This window comes from Eutrigla gurnardus, assembly GCF_963514095.1.
Source record: "Eutrigla gurnardus genome assembly, chromosome: 22".
Taxonomy (NCBI): Eukaryota; Metazoa; Chordata; class Actinopteri; order Perciformes; family Triglidae; genus Eutrigla; species Eutrigla gurnardus.
Window position 1 is genome coordinate 17,197,190 of NC_139933.1, and position 17,410 is coordinate 17,214,599.

Below are 17,410 nucleotides of genomic sequence, written 5' to 3' on the forward strand. Positions count from 1 at the left end.
ACCCTGCAATTGATATGGCAGAATATGAGCCCCCCCCCCCTCCCCCCAAGAGAATGTGGTTCTCTTGATTTACTGATTCATGGTTGATAAAATCATATTCAATCTAACAGTATATTTTATTTCATTTTAGAGGCTAGGAAATGTGAATAATGCACCTTACAGAACTTCTTCTTGTTTTTTTTAAAGTATTTAGCAAAGCTGATGTTGTCATTGTCGAGGATCAGATTCATGAAAAGATGTCCTTGTTGATTCTCTTCAAAATGTCCAATGAATTCAAAGGTGCGTCATGTGCTCAGTGCTCAGCCACTGTGGAGACTGCCCTAATTGCACATTTTGGGATAAAAACATTTCTTAGGACATCAAACCATTTGGAGGGTCTCCATGATGTGCCATGAAGACAATTGGAGCCTTGAGGAAGAATACACTTGAATGCCTGGTGGTACCTCCCACTCTCCTTCACACATTTACCTTTTCTCCTCCCCACAACAACTCGCCCAGCATCACCAGGGAAGTGAGTATTTAATCCTCTGGCAACATGAAGCCACTAACAGGATGGAGGTGATGTGGACGGCGGTGTGTTCTCCCATCATGAGGCTCATGCTGCTGCTTCACTTCACACTGTCCGCCATCAGCAACGACACCGACGGGCCCCACAAGCTGATCATCGGCTTCCAGGCCCCCTGGAACGTGTCCTTCCCCTTCAGCGCCCTGCGGCTGGGCTCGGCCATTCAGATCGCCGTGGACAAGGTGAACACCAACCCCTCCCTGCTTGGGAACTACAGTCTGGATTTTGTGTATGTGGACACAGACTGTAATCCCAAGTTGTCCCTGGGAGGATTCATCCAGCAGGTGTGGAGGGAGAACATGTCGGCTCTGTTCGGTCCGGCGTGTCCTGAAGAAGCTGAGGTACGATCCATGTGACGTGTAAATTAATCATTCATCGTTAGATTTCTGCTTTTTGTGTTGAAGTTCATCTGCTCGACTGTACTCAAGTAACTTGATTTACTTTGAGTATTTCCATATTCAGCTATTTTATAAAAAAAATGATAAGGGAAATGTTGTAGTTTTTACTTGTGCTAAGTGATCATTTCACGTGCCAAACATTACTTTTAATACATTTTTTGTCAAAGCCAAAAAAAATAAAATAACACCAATGAAAAATAATTATCACCGTATCACTCCATTACTCTAAATCAAAAACATAGATCTTCAGTTTCCTTTGAAAATACAAGGAGAGTTTTCTATTCTAATATCCAGAGGCATTGAAGTTAGCATTCTGCTAATTCTTTTATACTTTTAACTAAAGGAGCGATAAACGACATTCAGAGCATCATTATAGCCCCAGGAACTTAAGCTTGGGAATTTTGGAAATATTCCATATTTGGAAACTTTCCATGGGAAAAATGGGAATTATGGGAATTAATGGGAATTTAGGGGAACTAACTGGGAATATATTATATCCAAGCATAAATATGAACAGAAGTCATAAGAAAACATCCATACAAAATGTTTTCAACGGATATTTCAACAGATTTATTTGAAAGTAGAACAGAACATGTTTTAATTAGTTGTTTCATGGGTGAAGTCAAAAACAGGAATATTAGGTTCAATACTCCCAACCCCACTCATTAAAAAATGGAATGGAATGTTCCCATTCATTGTCTATGTAAGAAGCCGTGCAATGCCGTCGCGGAGCGGCGAATTTCTAGAGATGGAGGGCCGCCGCCCGCAAGCTCTCGAAAATGTTTTAAACTGACCGTTGTCGATCTAAAATAAAGACAGATTCAGCAACTGCATAGCTTATTTCTAAAATGTTTTCAGAAACACATTTCGTTTAATTATTTTCATAAAATAAGAGGGAGGTGGGAGGCTTATAAAATAAGAGGGAGGGGAGAACGATACGAGCTCGGAGGAGCACAGAGGGGAGGGGTGTGTGTGTGTTTCGGGGGGGGGGGGGGATGCTTTTTTCAAACCTTTAAAATCGTAGACTAGAGCTGTAATAAATATATTTCCCCATAATAGCATCAAAACTTACTTCACTTCGTTTAGTCCAGAAGCTCAAATGTGTGCCTTCAATAGTCTTTGTGCTTCAGGCTCAAAAGTGTGGTCCAGTCTTCTAGTGATCTTCTGTACATGTGATAGAGGCATGTACAGTGCCAGTAGGGGGTGTGGTCTCAATAGCCATGCACTAAGCAGTGTGCTCTGTGCATGTGGTTGAGGAATGGCATGGATATTCAAGTGTATTTGAATGGCAACTGTTTGTTTTAGTCAAGATTATGCTACAAAATAACTTTCCTCAGCTATATTTGAGCCCCCTTTGAAGAGCCAACCATCAATTTTAAAAATTCCCAGTTTCTTCCTGTTTCTTCCCATAAATTCGAGTCAACAAAGGGTCATTCCGTGACAACTCAGCCACCCATGTATATGACACCTCTCAGATTTTGCTGAAAAGCGGTGAAAATATGCCTTATGTTACCAAACGAGGGAATCTGAAGTTTCAGGTCAATATCTCAAACGGTTTGCCCGTGGCGTCCATTTGAATTTCAAGTGCCACACCCCTTTTTGACACATTGGAATTTCGCATTTCATTTGTTGGCATTTTTGGAGGCCCATAACTTCTGTTCTAATAGTGATAGAAGGCTGAAAATGGGTCATTGTTAGTTCATTGTAATGTGTACTACACAATTCTACAGGCAGAATCAACATTCCCTATACTGTTTGGTTGAGAGGTGGGTCACCAAAGTCAATTTTTTTTTTTCGACGGACAAAATAATTTTTCACTTTTTGGGTGCTCCTAGCACCACGATTAATGATCACATTTATTCTAAACAGGATTTTTTGTTATATTTGGGACATTTGCTGTTGCCAAAATGAATTTGAAGGGTGTGGTACCACTGGTGGGGGTTTTATGGGGGTCCAAAAACCCTCCCGGGCAGAGGTGACTCTTTTGGAACCCTATATTTGGACCCCAAAATGACCACGTGGGCACTTGCTGATCCTAATGGGATTTATACCAGATAAAGATACATATTTGTTCTTTCTTTTAATGAAATAAAACCTTTGACTATGAAGCTCCATCATATGAATTTTATTCGTCAAAATGCACCATTTTGGACATTTTTTTCCAGAAGTCTGGAATGTAGATCAGGGAGAATTTAGTGATGATAAAGCATGAAGATAGTGGAAATAACTTAGTATTATGCTCAGTGATGGCAAACAATTAAATATTTAGACTGCTGGCCATTAATTACCTGAAAATCACAGATTAACCCCTTATCCCTGATGAAAGAGACCCGCCTGTGACAAGCGACTTGCAGCACAAGCAAGTCTGCAGGCCACTGATGCAAACCATATTCTGACACCAATGGAGATGGCTGGAAAATGTAGTTTTTTGGCTGATCTGACTGCGAGTGTTCTGCCTCCGGGTTCTGTATCCAAGTGTTCTGAATCCGATTGTTGTCCTGCATCGACATCTGTGAATATTGTATCCTGTGATATTCTTTTCATCCGTATCTTATTTTTGGAAATTGGTATAAAGCAATGATGCGATCGTGTTCCACTGATCGTTTTGGCCGAGGCGTAACGTCTCTCCAATTCGTACATTTCATTGTGATTTTTAATATCTTCTGCACTAACAAAGAAGAATATAATGTTCTTAATGTTTTCTTTTGCCCATTGAAACATCTCCATTGGTGTCAGAATATGGTTTGCATCAGTGGCCTGCAGACTTGCTCGTGCTGCAAGTTGCTTGTCACAGGCGGGTCTCTTTCATCGGGGATAAGGGGTTAATTTGATTTTCAGGAAATGAATGGCCAGCAGTCTTAATATTTAATTGTTTGCCATCACTGAGCATAATACTAAGTTATTTCCACTATCTTCATGCTTTATCATCACTAAATTCTCCCTGATCTACATTCCAGACTTCTGGAAAAAATGTCCAAAATGGTGCATTTTGACGAATAAAATTCATATGATGGAGCTTCATAGTCAAAGGTTTTATTTCATTAAAAGAAAGAACAAATATGTATCTTTATCTGGTATAAATCCCATTAGGATCAGCAAGTGCCCACATGGTCATTTGGGGGTCCAAATATGGGGTTCCAAAAGAGTCACCTCTGCCCGGGAGGGTTTTTGGACCCCCATAAAACCCCCACCAGTGGTACCATACCCTTCAAATTCATTTTGGCAACAGCAAAGGTCCCTAATATAACAAATAATCCTGTTTAGAATAAATTTGATCATTAATCTGGGTGCTAGGAGCACCCAAAAAGTGAAAAATAATTTTGTCCGTCGAAAAGAAATTGGACTTTGGTGACCCACCTCTCACCCAATCAGTAGGGAATGTTGATTCTGCATTCAGAATTGTGTAGTACACATTACAATAAACTAACAGACCCATCTTCTATCACTATTAGAACAGAAGTTATGGGCCTCCAAAAATGCCAACAAATGAAATGCGAAATTCCAATGTGTCAAAAAGGGGTGTGGCACTTGAAATTCAAATGGACGCCACAGGCAAACCGTTTGAGATATTGACCTGAAACTTCAGATTCCCTCGTTTGGTAACATAAGGCATCTTTTCACCGCCTTTCAGCAAAATCTGAGAGGTGTCATGTACATGGTACCCCAATATTGGCTGTTTTCACATGGAATGACCCCAAAGCAATTAAGCATGTTATTCCTTCCAGGTCACTGGCCTCATCGCCTCCACGTGGAACATCCCCATGTTCGGCTTCGTGGGACAATCCTCCAAAATGGACAACAGGGAAGTCTACGATTCCTACATCAAAGTCGTGCCCCCCCTGAAGAGGAGCTCGGAGGTCCTGGTGAAGACCTTGGAGTTCTTCGGGTGGAGTCACGTTGCGATGATCGGAGGGGGTCTGGACTCCAACACCTGGGACAAAGTCGACGCCTTGTGGAAAACCATTGAGAACCCGCTGAGAGACAAATTCAAACTGGCCGCCGCTGTCAAGTTCGACACCAGCAATCCTCAGCTGGTTTACCGAAATGTTAAGTTCATCTCTACAGTCGCCCGAGGTAAGGAGGAGGATGGTGTTTTTGGCTCCTTAAACGACATTCTTACATGTAAATTGGCTGCTACATGTGTCCTGTTCCCCTCCAGTGATTGTGGTGCTGACAAACGCCATGGACGCCATGGCTCTGTTGCTGGAAGCGGAGCGACAAGGTCTGATGAACGGCGACTACGTCTTCTTCCTGGTGCAGCATTTTGAGGTTAGTGGCAGCGTGGTGAGTAAAACTTTACGCAACAGTTACACAGAAATACAATGGAGGTAAGTTGCACTATCCAAACTATAACAATATCTTGTATTCATCTTTTTCCTGAGCAGGACAACTTGTGGAAATACGCCCTGAACAGCAGGATCAACCACGCCGCCATAAGAGCTTTTGACATGACCTTTATCATCGGCCAGAAATCCTACGAAGGCTACGAGTATTATGACTTCTTTGAGCGTGTTTTTCAAAGGCTTAAAGAACACCCGTTTCAGACCACGCTGACATCCGAACAAGAGGTGAGCATGCAACACTTTCCCATTCATTCTGCTTAAAAAAAGGTAAATTCACAGTTGTTGTATTTGTGTTATTTCAGATCAGCCCATACTCTGCCTACCTGCATGATGCAGTGCTTCTTTATGCCATGGGGCTGAAGGAGGTCCTCAAAGATGGCAAAGACCCCCACGATGGACAGGAGCTGCTGCAGAAATTAAAAAATAGAAACAACATTCGATTTTATGGTTGGAAGCTGCTTTAGTGCTAAATGTGCAAATTATCAAGAAAACCTCTTAGTGAAGATTTTTCTGTTGAGCTTTGAATGAGGAATTGACAAAATATCTGTTCTAAATATGGGGTGAATAGGGGGTGGAAGAAATATTCACATCTTTTCGTTAAAGCTACTATGAGGAACTTTCATTTTGTGATTTTGGGGCCCCCTGTGGGGAAACGCAGTGGAACAAGTATGTGATGTGGTTGCTCTCGTTATTTTTTTTTTATATTAAGTTGAATATTTATGTGATATGATAGACATTAAGTTAATTAATTAAGTAATAGAAAGGGGCTTTTCGGACATATATATTTATTTATTTATTTATTTATTCATAATTTGGTGTATATTTTTTAAAAATAATAATAATAATAATACATTTTATTTGTGGCGCCTTTCATGGCACTCAAGGACACCTTACAACAACAACAAAAAACAATAACAAAACAATAAGAATAAAAGAATGCTGAATCACTAAAAACAAATCTGCAATAGACAATAATGAGAGATGCATGGGGGGGGGGGGGGGGGGGCATAGAGAGTTAGAGGGAGTAGGCCTGTTTAAAAAGGTGGGTTTTCAGATGGGATTTGAAGGAGGAGAGTGAGTCAATGTTCCTGATGCTGGGTGGGAGGGAATTCCAGAGACGGGGGGCAGAGCGGCTGAAGGCTCTGGCCCCCATGGTGGTCAGACGGGCAAGGGGCACAATGAGGCTGATAGATGAGGCAGATCTGAGTGAACGGGAGGGAGTGTTAATGTGGAGAAGGTCAGAGAGGTATGGGGGAGAGAGGTTATGAATTGCTTTGAAGGTGTGAAGCAGAATTTTGAAGTCAATACGGGTTTTGACCGGAAGCCAGTGAAGCTGTTGCAGAACAGGTGTGATGTGATTGATGGATGGGATCCTGGTGATGATGCGGGCGGCAGAGTTCTGAACCAATTGGAGTTTATGGATGTACTTGTGGGGAAGACCAAAGAGAAGGGAGTTGCAGTAGTCCAGACAGGATGTGACCAGGGTATGGACCAGGATGGCAGTGGAGTTGGGAGTAAGGGATGGGCGGAGACGGTTGATGTTGCGTAGATGGTAATAGGCAGACCGAGTGATGTTATTGATGTGGGTTTGGAATGAGAGAGTACTGTCAAGGACGACACCCAGACTCTTAACCTGTAGGGAGGGGCAGACAGCGGAATTATAGATGGGGATGGTGAAACTTGGAGTGTTAGTGAGAGTGGATTTGGAACCAATGACGAGAACCTCTGTTTTATCACTGTTGAGTTTCAGGAAATTGGAAGACAACCAGGTTTTGATTTCTTGTAAACAGTCACAGAGGGAGGAGGACGGGAGGGTGGAGGTGGGTTTGGAAGAAAAGTAGAGCTGGGTGTCGTCCGCATAACAGTGGAAATGGATGTTGTATCTACGGAAGATCTGACCAAGGGGGAGGAGATAGATGATGAACAGGATGGGGCCAAGTACAGAGCCTTGGGGAACACCAGAGGAGAGGGGAGATGGTTGGGATGTGAAGGTTTTCAACTGGATGAACTGAGTGCGGCCAGAAAGATACGATTTAAACCAGACCAGGGGTGTGTCGGAGATGCCAATAGATGCTAATCTGTCAATGAGGGTGGTGTGGGAGATGGTGTCGAAGGCCGCACTCAGATCGAGGAGGATGAGGATGGATAATAGTCCATGCCAGTCAGCTGCCATCAGGAGGTCGTTAGTGATTTTGAGGAGGGCTGTTTCTGCGCTGTGACGTGGGCGGAATCCAGATTGGAACTGTTCGTAAAGGTTATCGTTATGAAGATGTGTGTGTAACTGTGAAGCTACTGCTTTTTCCAGAATCTTGGAGAGAAATGGTAGGTTAGAGATCGGTCGTAGGTTATTGAAGTCACTGGGGTCTGAACCAGGTTTCTTGAGTATAGGTGTGACAGCAGCAGATTTAAGAGTGGATGGTACAGAACCAGAGGTGAGGGAGGAGTGAATGATGGCAGTTATCAGGGGTAACAAGGAGGGGAGACAGGCAGTGACTAAGGGAGTAGGCAGGGGGTCGAGCTGACATGTAGATGTTTTAGATTTCCGAATGAGGTTCGAAATGTCAGCAGCAGAGGGCAGTTGGAAGCTAGAGAATGCTTGAGAGAAGGGGGCGTGGGAAACCGGAGGGGAGGGAATGCAGGGGGTTTGAGGGGACAGTTGCTGGTGAATCCTGTGTATTTTTTCAGTGAAGAATGACATTAGGGAATTGCAGTGATCTGAGGAGTAGAACTGTGGAGGAAGTGAGGTTGGGGGACGTAGTGTGTTGTTGAGCACTGAGAAAAGGGCTCGAGTATTCCCATCACCAGCACTGATTAGACCTGCATAATATTGTGATTTAGCTGAGGAGAGGGTGAGAAGAATGTGGGTGTGGTACATTTGTTTGTGAACAGAGAGTCTCTTTTTTTTGAAGAGCCACTCTAATTGGGTGTGAACCAGGGAGCAGAGTTGGTGAATGACACAGTCCGAGTTTTAACAGGAGCAAGTAAATTCAACAGGGAATGGAGGCTGTCGTTGTAGTGGGTAAGCAGTTGATCAGGAGTGGATGCATAACTGAGAATGGGGAGGCTGTTAATGCCTGTGGTGAGAGCTGCAATATTAATATTTTTGATGTTGCGAAAAGAAATGAGCCGTGACTGCTTAACTTTGGATAGAGTTAAACTAGCATTGAATGATATTAACATGTGATCAGAGATGGGAAGGTCATCAGCAGAACAGTTAAAAGGAGTAATACCACCTTAACTGGCTATTTTTTGTTTCCAAATTCTATTTTTTATGATATAATCAATGAATAATTGATATATTATCATTTCTTTCCATTCATCCGTCACTGATTGTCGTTGCAGGGGCCTCTGGACTGGTCCACTTTGACAAAGATGGTGAGAGAAACTTGGACTATTCCATTTATGACCTGCAGCATCAAGGAGACATCACCAAGTTTGTGCCTATCCTCCACTTTGACAGCCACACCAAAGCCATCCGGTAAATATCATATATACCATCAAAAACTCTTGCCTGTTTTTTATAATTTGTTATTTTGTTAAACACACAAAATAAATGTCATTTCAGACCAACGTCTACGTTTGTTTCTGTGGTCTGGCCAAGAGGAAGACCTCCGTCCGATAAACCAGAATGTGGTTTCAACAACGAACTCTGCGAATGGCTCATTAACGGTAAAACAGCCACCAACTATCTCAGTGTATTCATAAAGCTCTCAGGCCAAGCTAACTGGCACTATGTGTTACTGTGTTGACGGGGATGCAGACATCGCCCTGCTGTCTCTGCTCGTTACTTTGCCCGTCATCGGTGTTCTGGCGGTGATGTGCATCGGGGTCCTCGTTCTGCAGAAGCTCCGACTCCAGACGAGGCTCAACGACTCCTGCTGGTGGCTGATCAACTACAGCGACATCACCATCATCAGGGAGCGCTCAGTACGAGCCCCAAGAAACACATTAAAGTCAAGCTGAAATTAACTTTGACTTCACATCCCCGGAGATATTGTGGACCTATTTAAGGATAAATGTCGAAAAAATTACAAAAGAAATCTATCTCTTAGGATTTTTACATCAAACTCCCTCTGTGCTTTAGCACTCATAAAGACCAAGCTATATTAGGCTATTTAAAGCACAGATTTATATTTTAAAAACATGAGACGTTTCACTTTTCATTTTTTCATCCCTGAATAACCCAAAATTAAATCTTTTGTTTATTATTAGTTATTTTAGACGTGAAATTGCTCGGTAGAGTGAAATTCCTCAATCAATCTGCAGCTTTCAGCTGCATGAGCTAATCTAAAACAGCAATTCAGCTTGACTTTTAAATACGTGCACCAGCAAGCACCTGTTTTTACACCGCTCGCCTGGATTTGCGTTCACAGTGCGTTTGCCTCCTCTCCAGGGATTTCAGGGCTTGTCTCTGAGCACCACAGCCAGTCACAGTGGAAGCGGCGGCTCTCAGTCCAATGTCTCCAACAACAGCTTCGGCCTGAGGGACAAGGCGGGGCAAGAGAACATCTTCACCACCATCGGCCTCTACCAGGTAAAGATTCAACATGTAAAGTGGTGGTGAGCGATCATTTCATGTGCTTTTTCCCTAACGTATGTAACATACTTCCACCCAGGGGAATCAAGTGGCCATAAAGCACCTGGAGAACCACGTTGGCAGTAACTTCCAGAAACCTTCAATACGCGAAGAGTTCAACACGGTAATGTTCCTCATTGTGTTTATTAGTTCACATTTCTGAGCTAAAAGGGCAAAATACGAATAAATAAGTGACAGAGGATCAAAGATAAACAGGAAGTAGGTTATATCATTTAAGGCCACGTGTGAGCTGCCTATAATGTTCTCAAATACAGTCTTAAGCAGCATCTTAAGCTTAAAATGATGCTGCAGAAATGTTTCTACCATTGTAGCAAATGACAATTTAAATGTTAAAGATATTATTCTGAGGTGAAAGTGTGTAGGATTGGGTTTTTTATTATTATGATTTTTGTTGTTATTAATATAAACTTTATTTACAGAGCACTTTTCTTAACAATGTTACAAAGTGCTTCACAAATGAAAAGAAAAACAAACAAGGCAGATAAAATGAAAAGTAGGGTGAAAGATATGAGCATAGTGGAAGTAGTCAGATTAATTTAGATCAGATAAATACCAATATATACGGTCCAAATAATAATAGCATAAACACGTATCTGTTTTGTTTTCGTCAGTGGAAATGTTATTTTAAGTCTCGTCAATGTTTTAGTTTTATTAGTAATATTTCTCCTGGATGTAAAAATCCCAATGAGAATTGTTTTTAAGCTCCCTAATTTTCTATTTTTTAAATAATTTCTAAATAGTAGCCTATATTTTGATCTGGTCTGTTAAGAGTTAATAATTCACAAAGCTATCGGTCATAAAAAAAAACTATCTAATTGGCATCCCTCATCCACAATGTAGTGCACACACACTCGGGCCAGTTGATCCGCATTGCCTCGGCATTTCTCAGCACGGAGCGCTCACACTAAACAATCTCCATCATGTGGAAAGGTTGGCCGAGTGTGAGTGTGCACTTAGTCCTGAAATTAGATAACATCAACAAATATTTATTGTTCATTGTCAAAGAAGAGAAGTACGGTGGCCTTCACTTAACATAAACATGCAAAAGGATGAGCCAGTGTTTAGTTTGTCCTTTCCGGGCTACTGTAGAACATGGCGGACCCCAAGAAGAGGATCAGCTTCCTATGTACATACCTGATTCAGGTGATTATAATGAAAACACAGTCATGAAAATGATATTGCGTTTACCTCCCCGAAATCCTACACACTGGCCCTTTAAGGCATATTAGTGAATGAGCGAATCACGTCTTCGTGTGCCTAACCATCTGAAACTTTTTAAGACAGATGAAAGAGATGAAACATGAAAACTTGGTTCAGTTCTTTGGTGTTTGCGTCGAGCCGCCGAACATCTGTTTGGTGATCCAGTACTGCAGGAAAGGCAGCCTGAAGGTCAGTGTCTCAGCTGAAGTGCCACTTCAATGCTTCATATTCTCTGAACACGGAGCCGAAATAAACCCATTTCACTTTGAGTGAATAATCTGACAATATTGTAAAAGTTAACACCAAATTTGCATTTGTGCTACATTTTCTTTTTAGTGTGTGATTAGATGATAAACTTGAAAATATCTTGGTTATTTTCCACAGGATGTCATGAAGTCTTCAGACATCGAGCTGGACGGGATGTTTAAGCTGTCCTTCGCTTACGACATCGTCAACGTGAGTCGATTCAGCAGCATGTTATTGTCACGATTTAACCAACCATAGTTTAACATGGAATTTTAATGTTTTAGGGCCGGAGTGAGGACTTTCAGTCGTAAAGAAAAGCTCATACATGTATTTAAAAAAAAAAACACAAAAAAAAAAAAACCCTGAATAAAATAAATATTTAACAAAATAAAATAAATCATAAAGATTTGCCCAATGTATGTTCAGTTATATTTTATGCACGTTTTATTTCCCAACATGAAGCTAAATGATGTTAAGAAGCCTTTAACAAACCGCCAGAAATAAAAGTCTGGTTAATTTATTTGTTAGTCTTAATGTCGTATGGAAATATGCCCTTTGTTTTCTGTAAAACGTTAGTGAAAAATATATTGCAGGATAAATGCAACTACAGCCCTGAGTGTAACAAATTTGTCCGCCAAATATAATTAAAATTAGGTTTTCAAGACTTAAAACAGCTTTTATAATACAGGGGGTGGTGACCTTTGAACCTGTCCATCTGTGTTAGGGAATGGAGTTCATTCACAAAAGCAGCCTGAGATTTCACGGGAACCTGAAACCCAGCACGTGTCTGGTGGACAGCCGACTCCAGATAAAACTCTCCGGCTTCGGCTTGTGGGAGTTTAAATACGGGAGCAAAAACAAGATTGTCACACCGGGAATCCCCAATCATTCAGGTGCACTTGAACGCTTCATAATGATCAAGTACAGCCTTAAAGGAGTCATCACCTGGTTTTATACGTATCCAGCCCCCCTTGGATCGCTTTGGATCAATTCGTAAAACTTATTAGAAAAAAAAAAAAAAATTTTAATCAAACATTGAGCTTGTTCTGACCCTTTTTCGTACCGCGATTTTATCACGCGAGATTACGCGCGAGGTTTTGACTGGTCCGGATGTGCATTGTATAATATGTAATGAGGCGCGCGTTGATTCGCCGCAGGAAGGACAGAGCCGGGGGGGCTTGCCTGCATGCAGACTCCAAAACATAATGGCGGCGCTTCGGCGATTTCAGGTAGCGGACGGGGCGGGGTTGGGTGGTGAAAGAGGGGTGGGCTTATGCAAGTAGCCGCCACGGTGACGTCACCGAAGGCGCAGAATCAAAATCTCGTGCTTTAGGAATGCACACCCTTGTGTACTATTCCTGTTCGGAAAAAGAGCAGAAGCGAAAAAACGGCGCCACTTTCAAACTCCAGCCTTTCAGGCAAGTTTCAACTGAGGTCAAACACAGATATGCATGTTTTAACAAGAGAAATTGCGATTTCCAGGTGATGACTCCTTTAAACATATTTGCATTATCAAGGCATTAAAGTGGGAATTAATACATGTGCGGTGATTTGATTTTAAGAGATGTACTGGACAGCCCCCGAGCTTCTGAGGGAAGGTGGCCTCCAGGTCTATGGGACGCCCAAAGCGGACATCTACAGCTTTGCCATCATCATGTGGGAGCTCATGTACAACACTAAGTCCGGCCCGTATCATGAAGTCAACCTGGGGCCCAAAGGTTGGAACCACACAAAACCTATTCATACGTGTTCTTTAGCAGAAGACGGTTCATCGCCATTTTCTCCATCAAGTCTACAGCCACGCTTTGAGCTAAATGCTAACGTGGACATGCTAACATTTGTAAATTAGCACGAAAGACAAATTACATCTGAGGCTGATGGGAATGTCAGTAGAAAGTCAGGATCGTCAAAATGCTTGGGATACATCCTGCGAGGGACATAAATAGTACAATCCAGAACAATCCATCCAGTACATTTTCAAACATTTCACTTTGTTCGATAGCGGCATTTGACGTGCTAACGTTGCTAAAAAACAAATTCCAACACTAAAAGACACTTTTTTTCTCCAGAGATCATCATGCAGCTGCGGACGCCTTTTCAAGGGGTGTTCCTCAGACCGCCGCTGTCCGGCAACCTGTGCGATGACAACATCAACTCGCTGCTGAAGGCTTGCTGGAACGAAAACCCAGACCACCGACCGCCGTTTGCCTCCATACGGAGACAGCTGAGGGACACCAGCCCCGACAGGTCAGACCCCTGACATTTTTGCTTTTTGCTTCCTTACCCATAATAACTGCTGTGAGAAAAATAAATTGTTCTTCATGTCTCCAATTTGGGCCAGCAGGTGCAGATTGTTCATAGGTTTACGCACAATGTTGCTTACTATCGTAACCTAGAGATTATTCAGCGAGTGCATAGATCAGTTAGAAACTGCTTCCAAATAAATCAAGTGACTGGATGCATGGGCCGCATTTTCATTTAAATTACTGTCACAGTTAAGGACCAAATCGCAAGAACTGTAAAAAAAAAATGCTCATGTGAAGTTGGATTTTTTTTTAACTCTGGATCGGCCCCAAAAATGATTCACGGACAAACACAACCCCAAAAACTCCTTAAAGCTGCGTGATTTTCTGTACTGTAGTCATGCAAATATACTGGATAATATGGTGGAAAAGTTGGAGAAATATGCAAATCACTTGGAGGAGGTGGTGGAGGAGAGGACCAATCAGCTCACAGCAGAGAAGACCCGCGCAGACAAGCTTCTCTCCAGCATGTTACCAAGGTAACAGATCATCAGAATGATCAACCCATTTAAAAACATCATATGACCACGGTGGCACCGGGTTTGAATGGGCATCCACGATCACATGACTCACCTTGTCAGCTCTGGTGCCTCATTGGTTGCAGCTACATCGCCGTGCAGCTGATGGCGGGGAAGTCGGTGGAGCCTCAGAGCTACGACCTGGTGACCATCTTCTTCTCGGACATTGTGGGCTTCACGTCCATGTGCTCCGTCAGCTCGGCCATGGAGGTGGTGACATTCCTGAACGACCTCTACAGCCTCTTTGACGACGTCATCAAGATGTACGACGTCTACAAAGTAAGTGACGCACAACGATTTCAGCCTCTCATTCAACATTACGGAGATGTCCGTCCTCGTCTGTTATGGATGATGTCATCACTACCACATAGTTTCAGACAAAAATTTTAATTGGACATGAATCCTTCCCCTGGTTGTTCCTCACTAGGTGGAAACAATTGGCGATGCATACATGGTCGCCAGCGGTCTCCCCATCAGCAACGGCTACCAGCACGCGCTGGAGATCTCTACGATGGCGCTGCATTTCCTGAGTGCCATCAGTATCTTCAGAATCCACCACATGCCGACCGAGAATCTCGCAATTCGCATCGGGATACACTCTGGTCAGTTCATTTCTTAAAATTATAATCAATGGTTAAGTTTTTGTTCGTACGCTGCGTTTTTAATTCAATAAAAGAACCTAGAAACATAAATAAGAATATTAAGCAGAAATCTCATGCTCATTTCCTGGTTTATACATGTATTTTAGAGTTATTCTAGAACAAATAGACGCTTTAATGTTAAAAAATATACTGTCTGCCGGAATATATGTTTATGTTTTGTAGCCTACTGTGAAAGTTTTTTAAAAAATGACATAAAAATATATTTATTTACAATATGGAACCTTAGGTAAAGGCCGACAGTCAATCAATCAATCAATCAATCTTTATTTATAAAGCACTTTTCATACACTGAGTGCGCAGCACAAAGTGCTTTACACAAAAATAAAAACAATAAAGTAGACACCTCCCACCCTCCATACACACACCCACACACCCACACACCCACATACACACACATGCACAATACCGGCAACAGGGAGACATGGCAAGGCACTGAGAATTGAGGAAGCGCCGTCATTGGGGCCATCCACGCTGGGAGGAGTCACAGACCGTGCCACGGGGGGCGCCAGTGCCAAGGCCCTCCGACCCTGACAGACAACAGCTGGTCAGGCCGAAGGGACCCGAGGACAGCACCCCCAGCAGCAGCCCAGACTCAGCTCCCAGCGTGGAGGACCCCCCTGAGGAAACTCTGGAGTAAAACCTTAAAAACTAAAGACATTAGATAGGATAAAAACCATGACAAAAGATAAATAAATGAAGTGAACGGTTAAAAGGATAAGAATAGGTAAGATAGGAAAGAAAATAAAAAATTGTACCATATAAATAAAACAAATTAAATTATTTAAGATTAATATCGTCTTAAAAAATAGGCTAGAGGAACGACATAAAATATGACTACATAAGAATGGAATAAAAATGCAAATATTAGTTAAAAGCCTGATTAAAAAGGTGTGTCTTTAACCTGCCTTTAAAAATGTCAACAGTCTCTGCAGACCTGAGGTTCTCCGGCAGGCTGTTCCACAGGTGGGGGCCGTAGTGGCTGAAAGCTGCCTCACCATGGGTTTTGGTTTTTGGTTTTGGTATCGATAAAAGGCCGGTGCCAGAGGACCTCAAGGTCCGCGAGGGTTGATATGGTAAAAGCAGTTCAGATAAGTAAGAGGGTGCAAGGCCATTAAGACATTTAAAAACCAGTAAAAGAACCTTAAAATCGGACCAAGGAGCATGATTCATCTGTATTTCTGGTTCCTTGTAAGTTCACTAGTTTTTAGTTCAACTCATTTGACATGAAGACTTCATGGTGTGCATGAAGTCATTCTTAGCTTGAACTGATCATTGGTTGGTGTTTGTGCAGGTCCAGTGGTTGCCGGTGTGGTGGGCACCACGATGCCTCGCTACTGTCTCTTTGGTGACACGGTGAACACAGCCTCTCGTATGGAAAGCAACAGCTTACGTGAGTGAACTCAGGCGGGAAGCGTTGCACCTTTGCAGAGGCGTACATCGAAACCCTCTGGATAAGAACATACATGTAGTTTTCCTACAGCAGCGTCATCAGGCATCTCCAGATGTTTTCAAAGCGTTAACTGGTGCTCTCCCCAAAGCTGTACCTCACCAATCAGCAGAAGTTAGCATGCTAAGCTAAGACGGTGAACCTGCTTAACATTGTCTCTCTAGAAAGGCCTTGCAGAGCACACAGTTGTAAAAAGTTTTAAAAAAGCAAACCTTTAGAATGATCGCGGCTCTCTTCTGTATATTTCACAGCCCTGAAGATTCACATATCTCAGTCCACTGCTGACATCTTGGTCCAGGCCGGTTCGTTTGAGCTGGAGGAGAGAGGGGCAGTAGAAATAAAGGTGACTTTTAAGAGTCTGCACCTTTTTAATTTAGTTTTGTTATGCTTTTGACAATGTGTTTGTGTCCATTACAGGGAAAAGGGTCTCTTAAGACCTACTGGCTGCTGAGCAAACAGGGATTTAATCCACCTCCCATCACTCACAGCTCTCCCCCGACCGACAGCCTCAAAATACAAACAGAGGTACAGTTAAACGCACAGTCACAGTCCCTTTTCTTGACAGCAGTTAAAGGTAGCGTTGTGAAGCAGTGTTGTGTTTTCACCTGGATTTGTGACATTTCTGCTCAAGAAACTGGAAATGGCCCGAGTTGCTGAGAAGAGGACCCAGAGGACCCTAAACAGAGCTATGATGACGACGGTGGACATTTAGAGAGGTGGATATTCTGACTGGATGGAAAGGACGAGTCAGCAGGTCACATAGAACGCACGACTTGTGAAGCGAGACTAAATGTGGACAGAGACTGGACTCTCGATAAAGGAGGCTAAGGATACTTTTTAATGGAAATTATTTCATTTTTTGGTACAATTACAGATCCGCCATATCACACAGGATACTTTGATTCACTACACCAATATTTAAAAAAAACGTTTTTAATTCAAACTGATCTTTGTAGCACATAGTCCACTAAACTATAGTTTTATCATGCAAAAGTCGGTTTTCCATGTGTGCAGTGTGGAAACTATGATGTCTTGAGATCAACAATAATAATAATAACAAACTTTATTTATAGAGCACTTTTCATGCAAGGCATGTGGCTCAAAGGTTGTCACATTAAAAAAACAATGCAT

The 17,410-nt window shown here is 42.4% G+C and overlaps 2 protein-coding genes across 2 annotated transcripts in view; both read left to right on the plus strand.

Moving 5' to 3' along the window:
* The window catches only part of LOC311032690 (plexin domain-containing protein 1-like), a 164,284-nt gene that overhangs the window by 111,918 nt on the left and 34,956 nt on the right, over positions 1 to 17,410 (plus strand). The gene's annotated exons all lie outside the window — the stretch shown is intronic.
* gucy2g (guanylate cyclase 2g) lies at positions 553 to 17,015 on the plus strand (the record flags this gene model as incomplete). Its single annotated transcript, XM_084002253.1, has 22 exons — positions 553 to 906; positions 4,689 to 5,037; positions 5,123 to 5,247; positions 5,349 to 5,531; positions 5,609 to 5,753; positions 8,649 to 8,784; positions 8,872 to 8,975; positions 9,067 to 9,233; positions 9,700 to 9,840; positions 9,923 to 10,006; positions 11,188 to 11,292; positions 11,488 to 11,559; positions 12,074 to 12,242; positions 12,912 to 13,067; positions 13,419 to 13,596; positions 13,991 to 14,131; positions 14,257 to 14,449; positions 14,598 to 14,772; positions 16,124 to 16,222; positions 16,531 to 16,622; positions 16,697 to 16,804; positions 16,911 to 17,015. The coding sequence occupies 22 exons, from the start codon at positions 553 to 555 to the stop codon at positions 16,989 to 16,991; spliced, it is 3,357 nt and encodes a 1,118-aa protein (XP_083858379.1). The 3' UTR covers positions 16,992 to 17,015.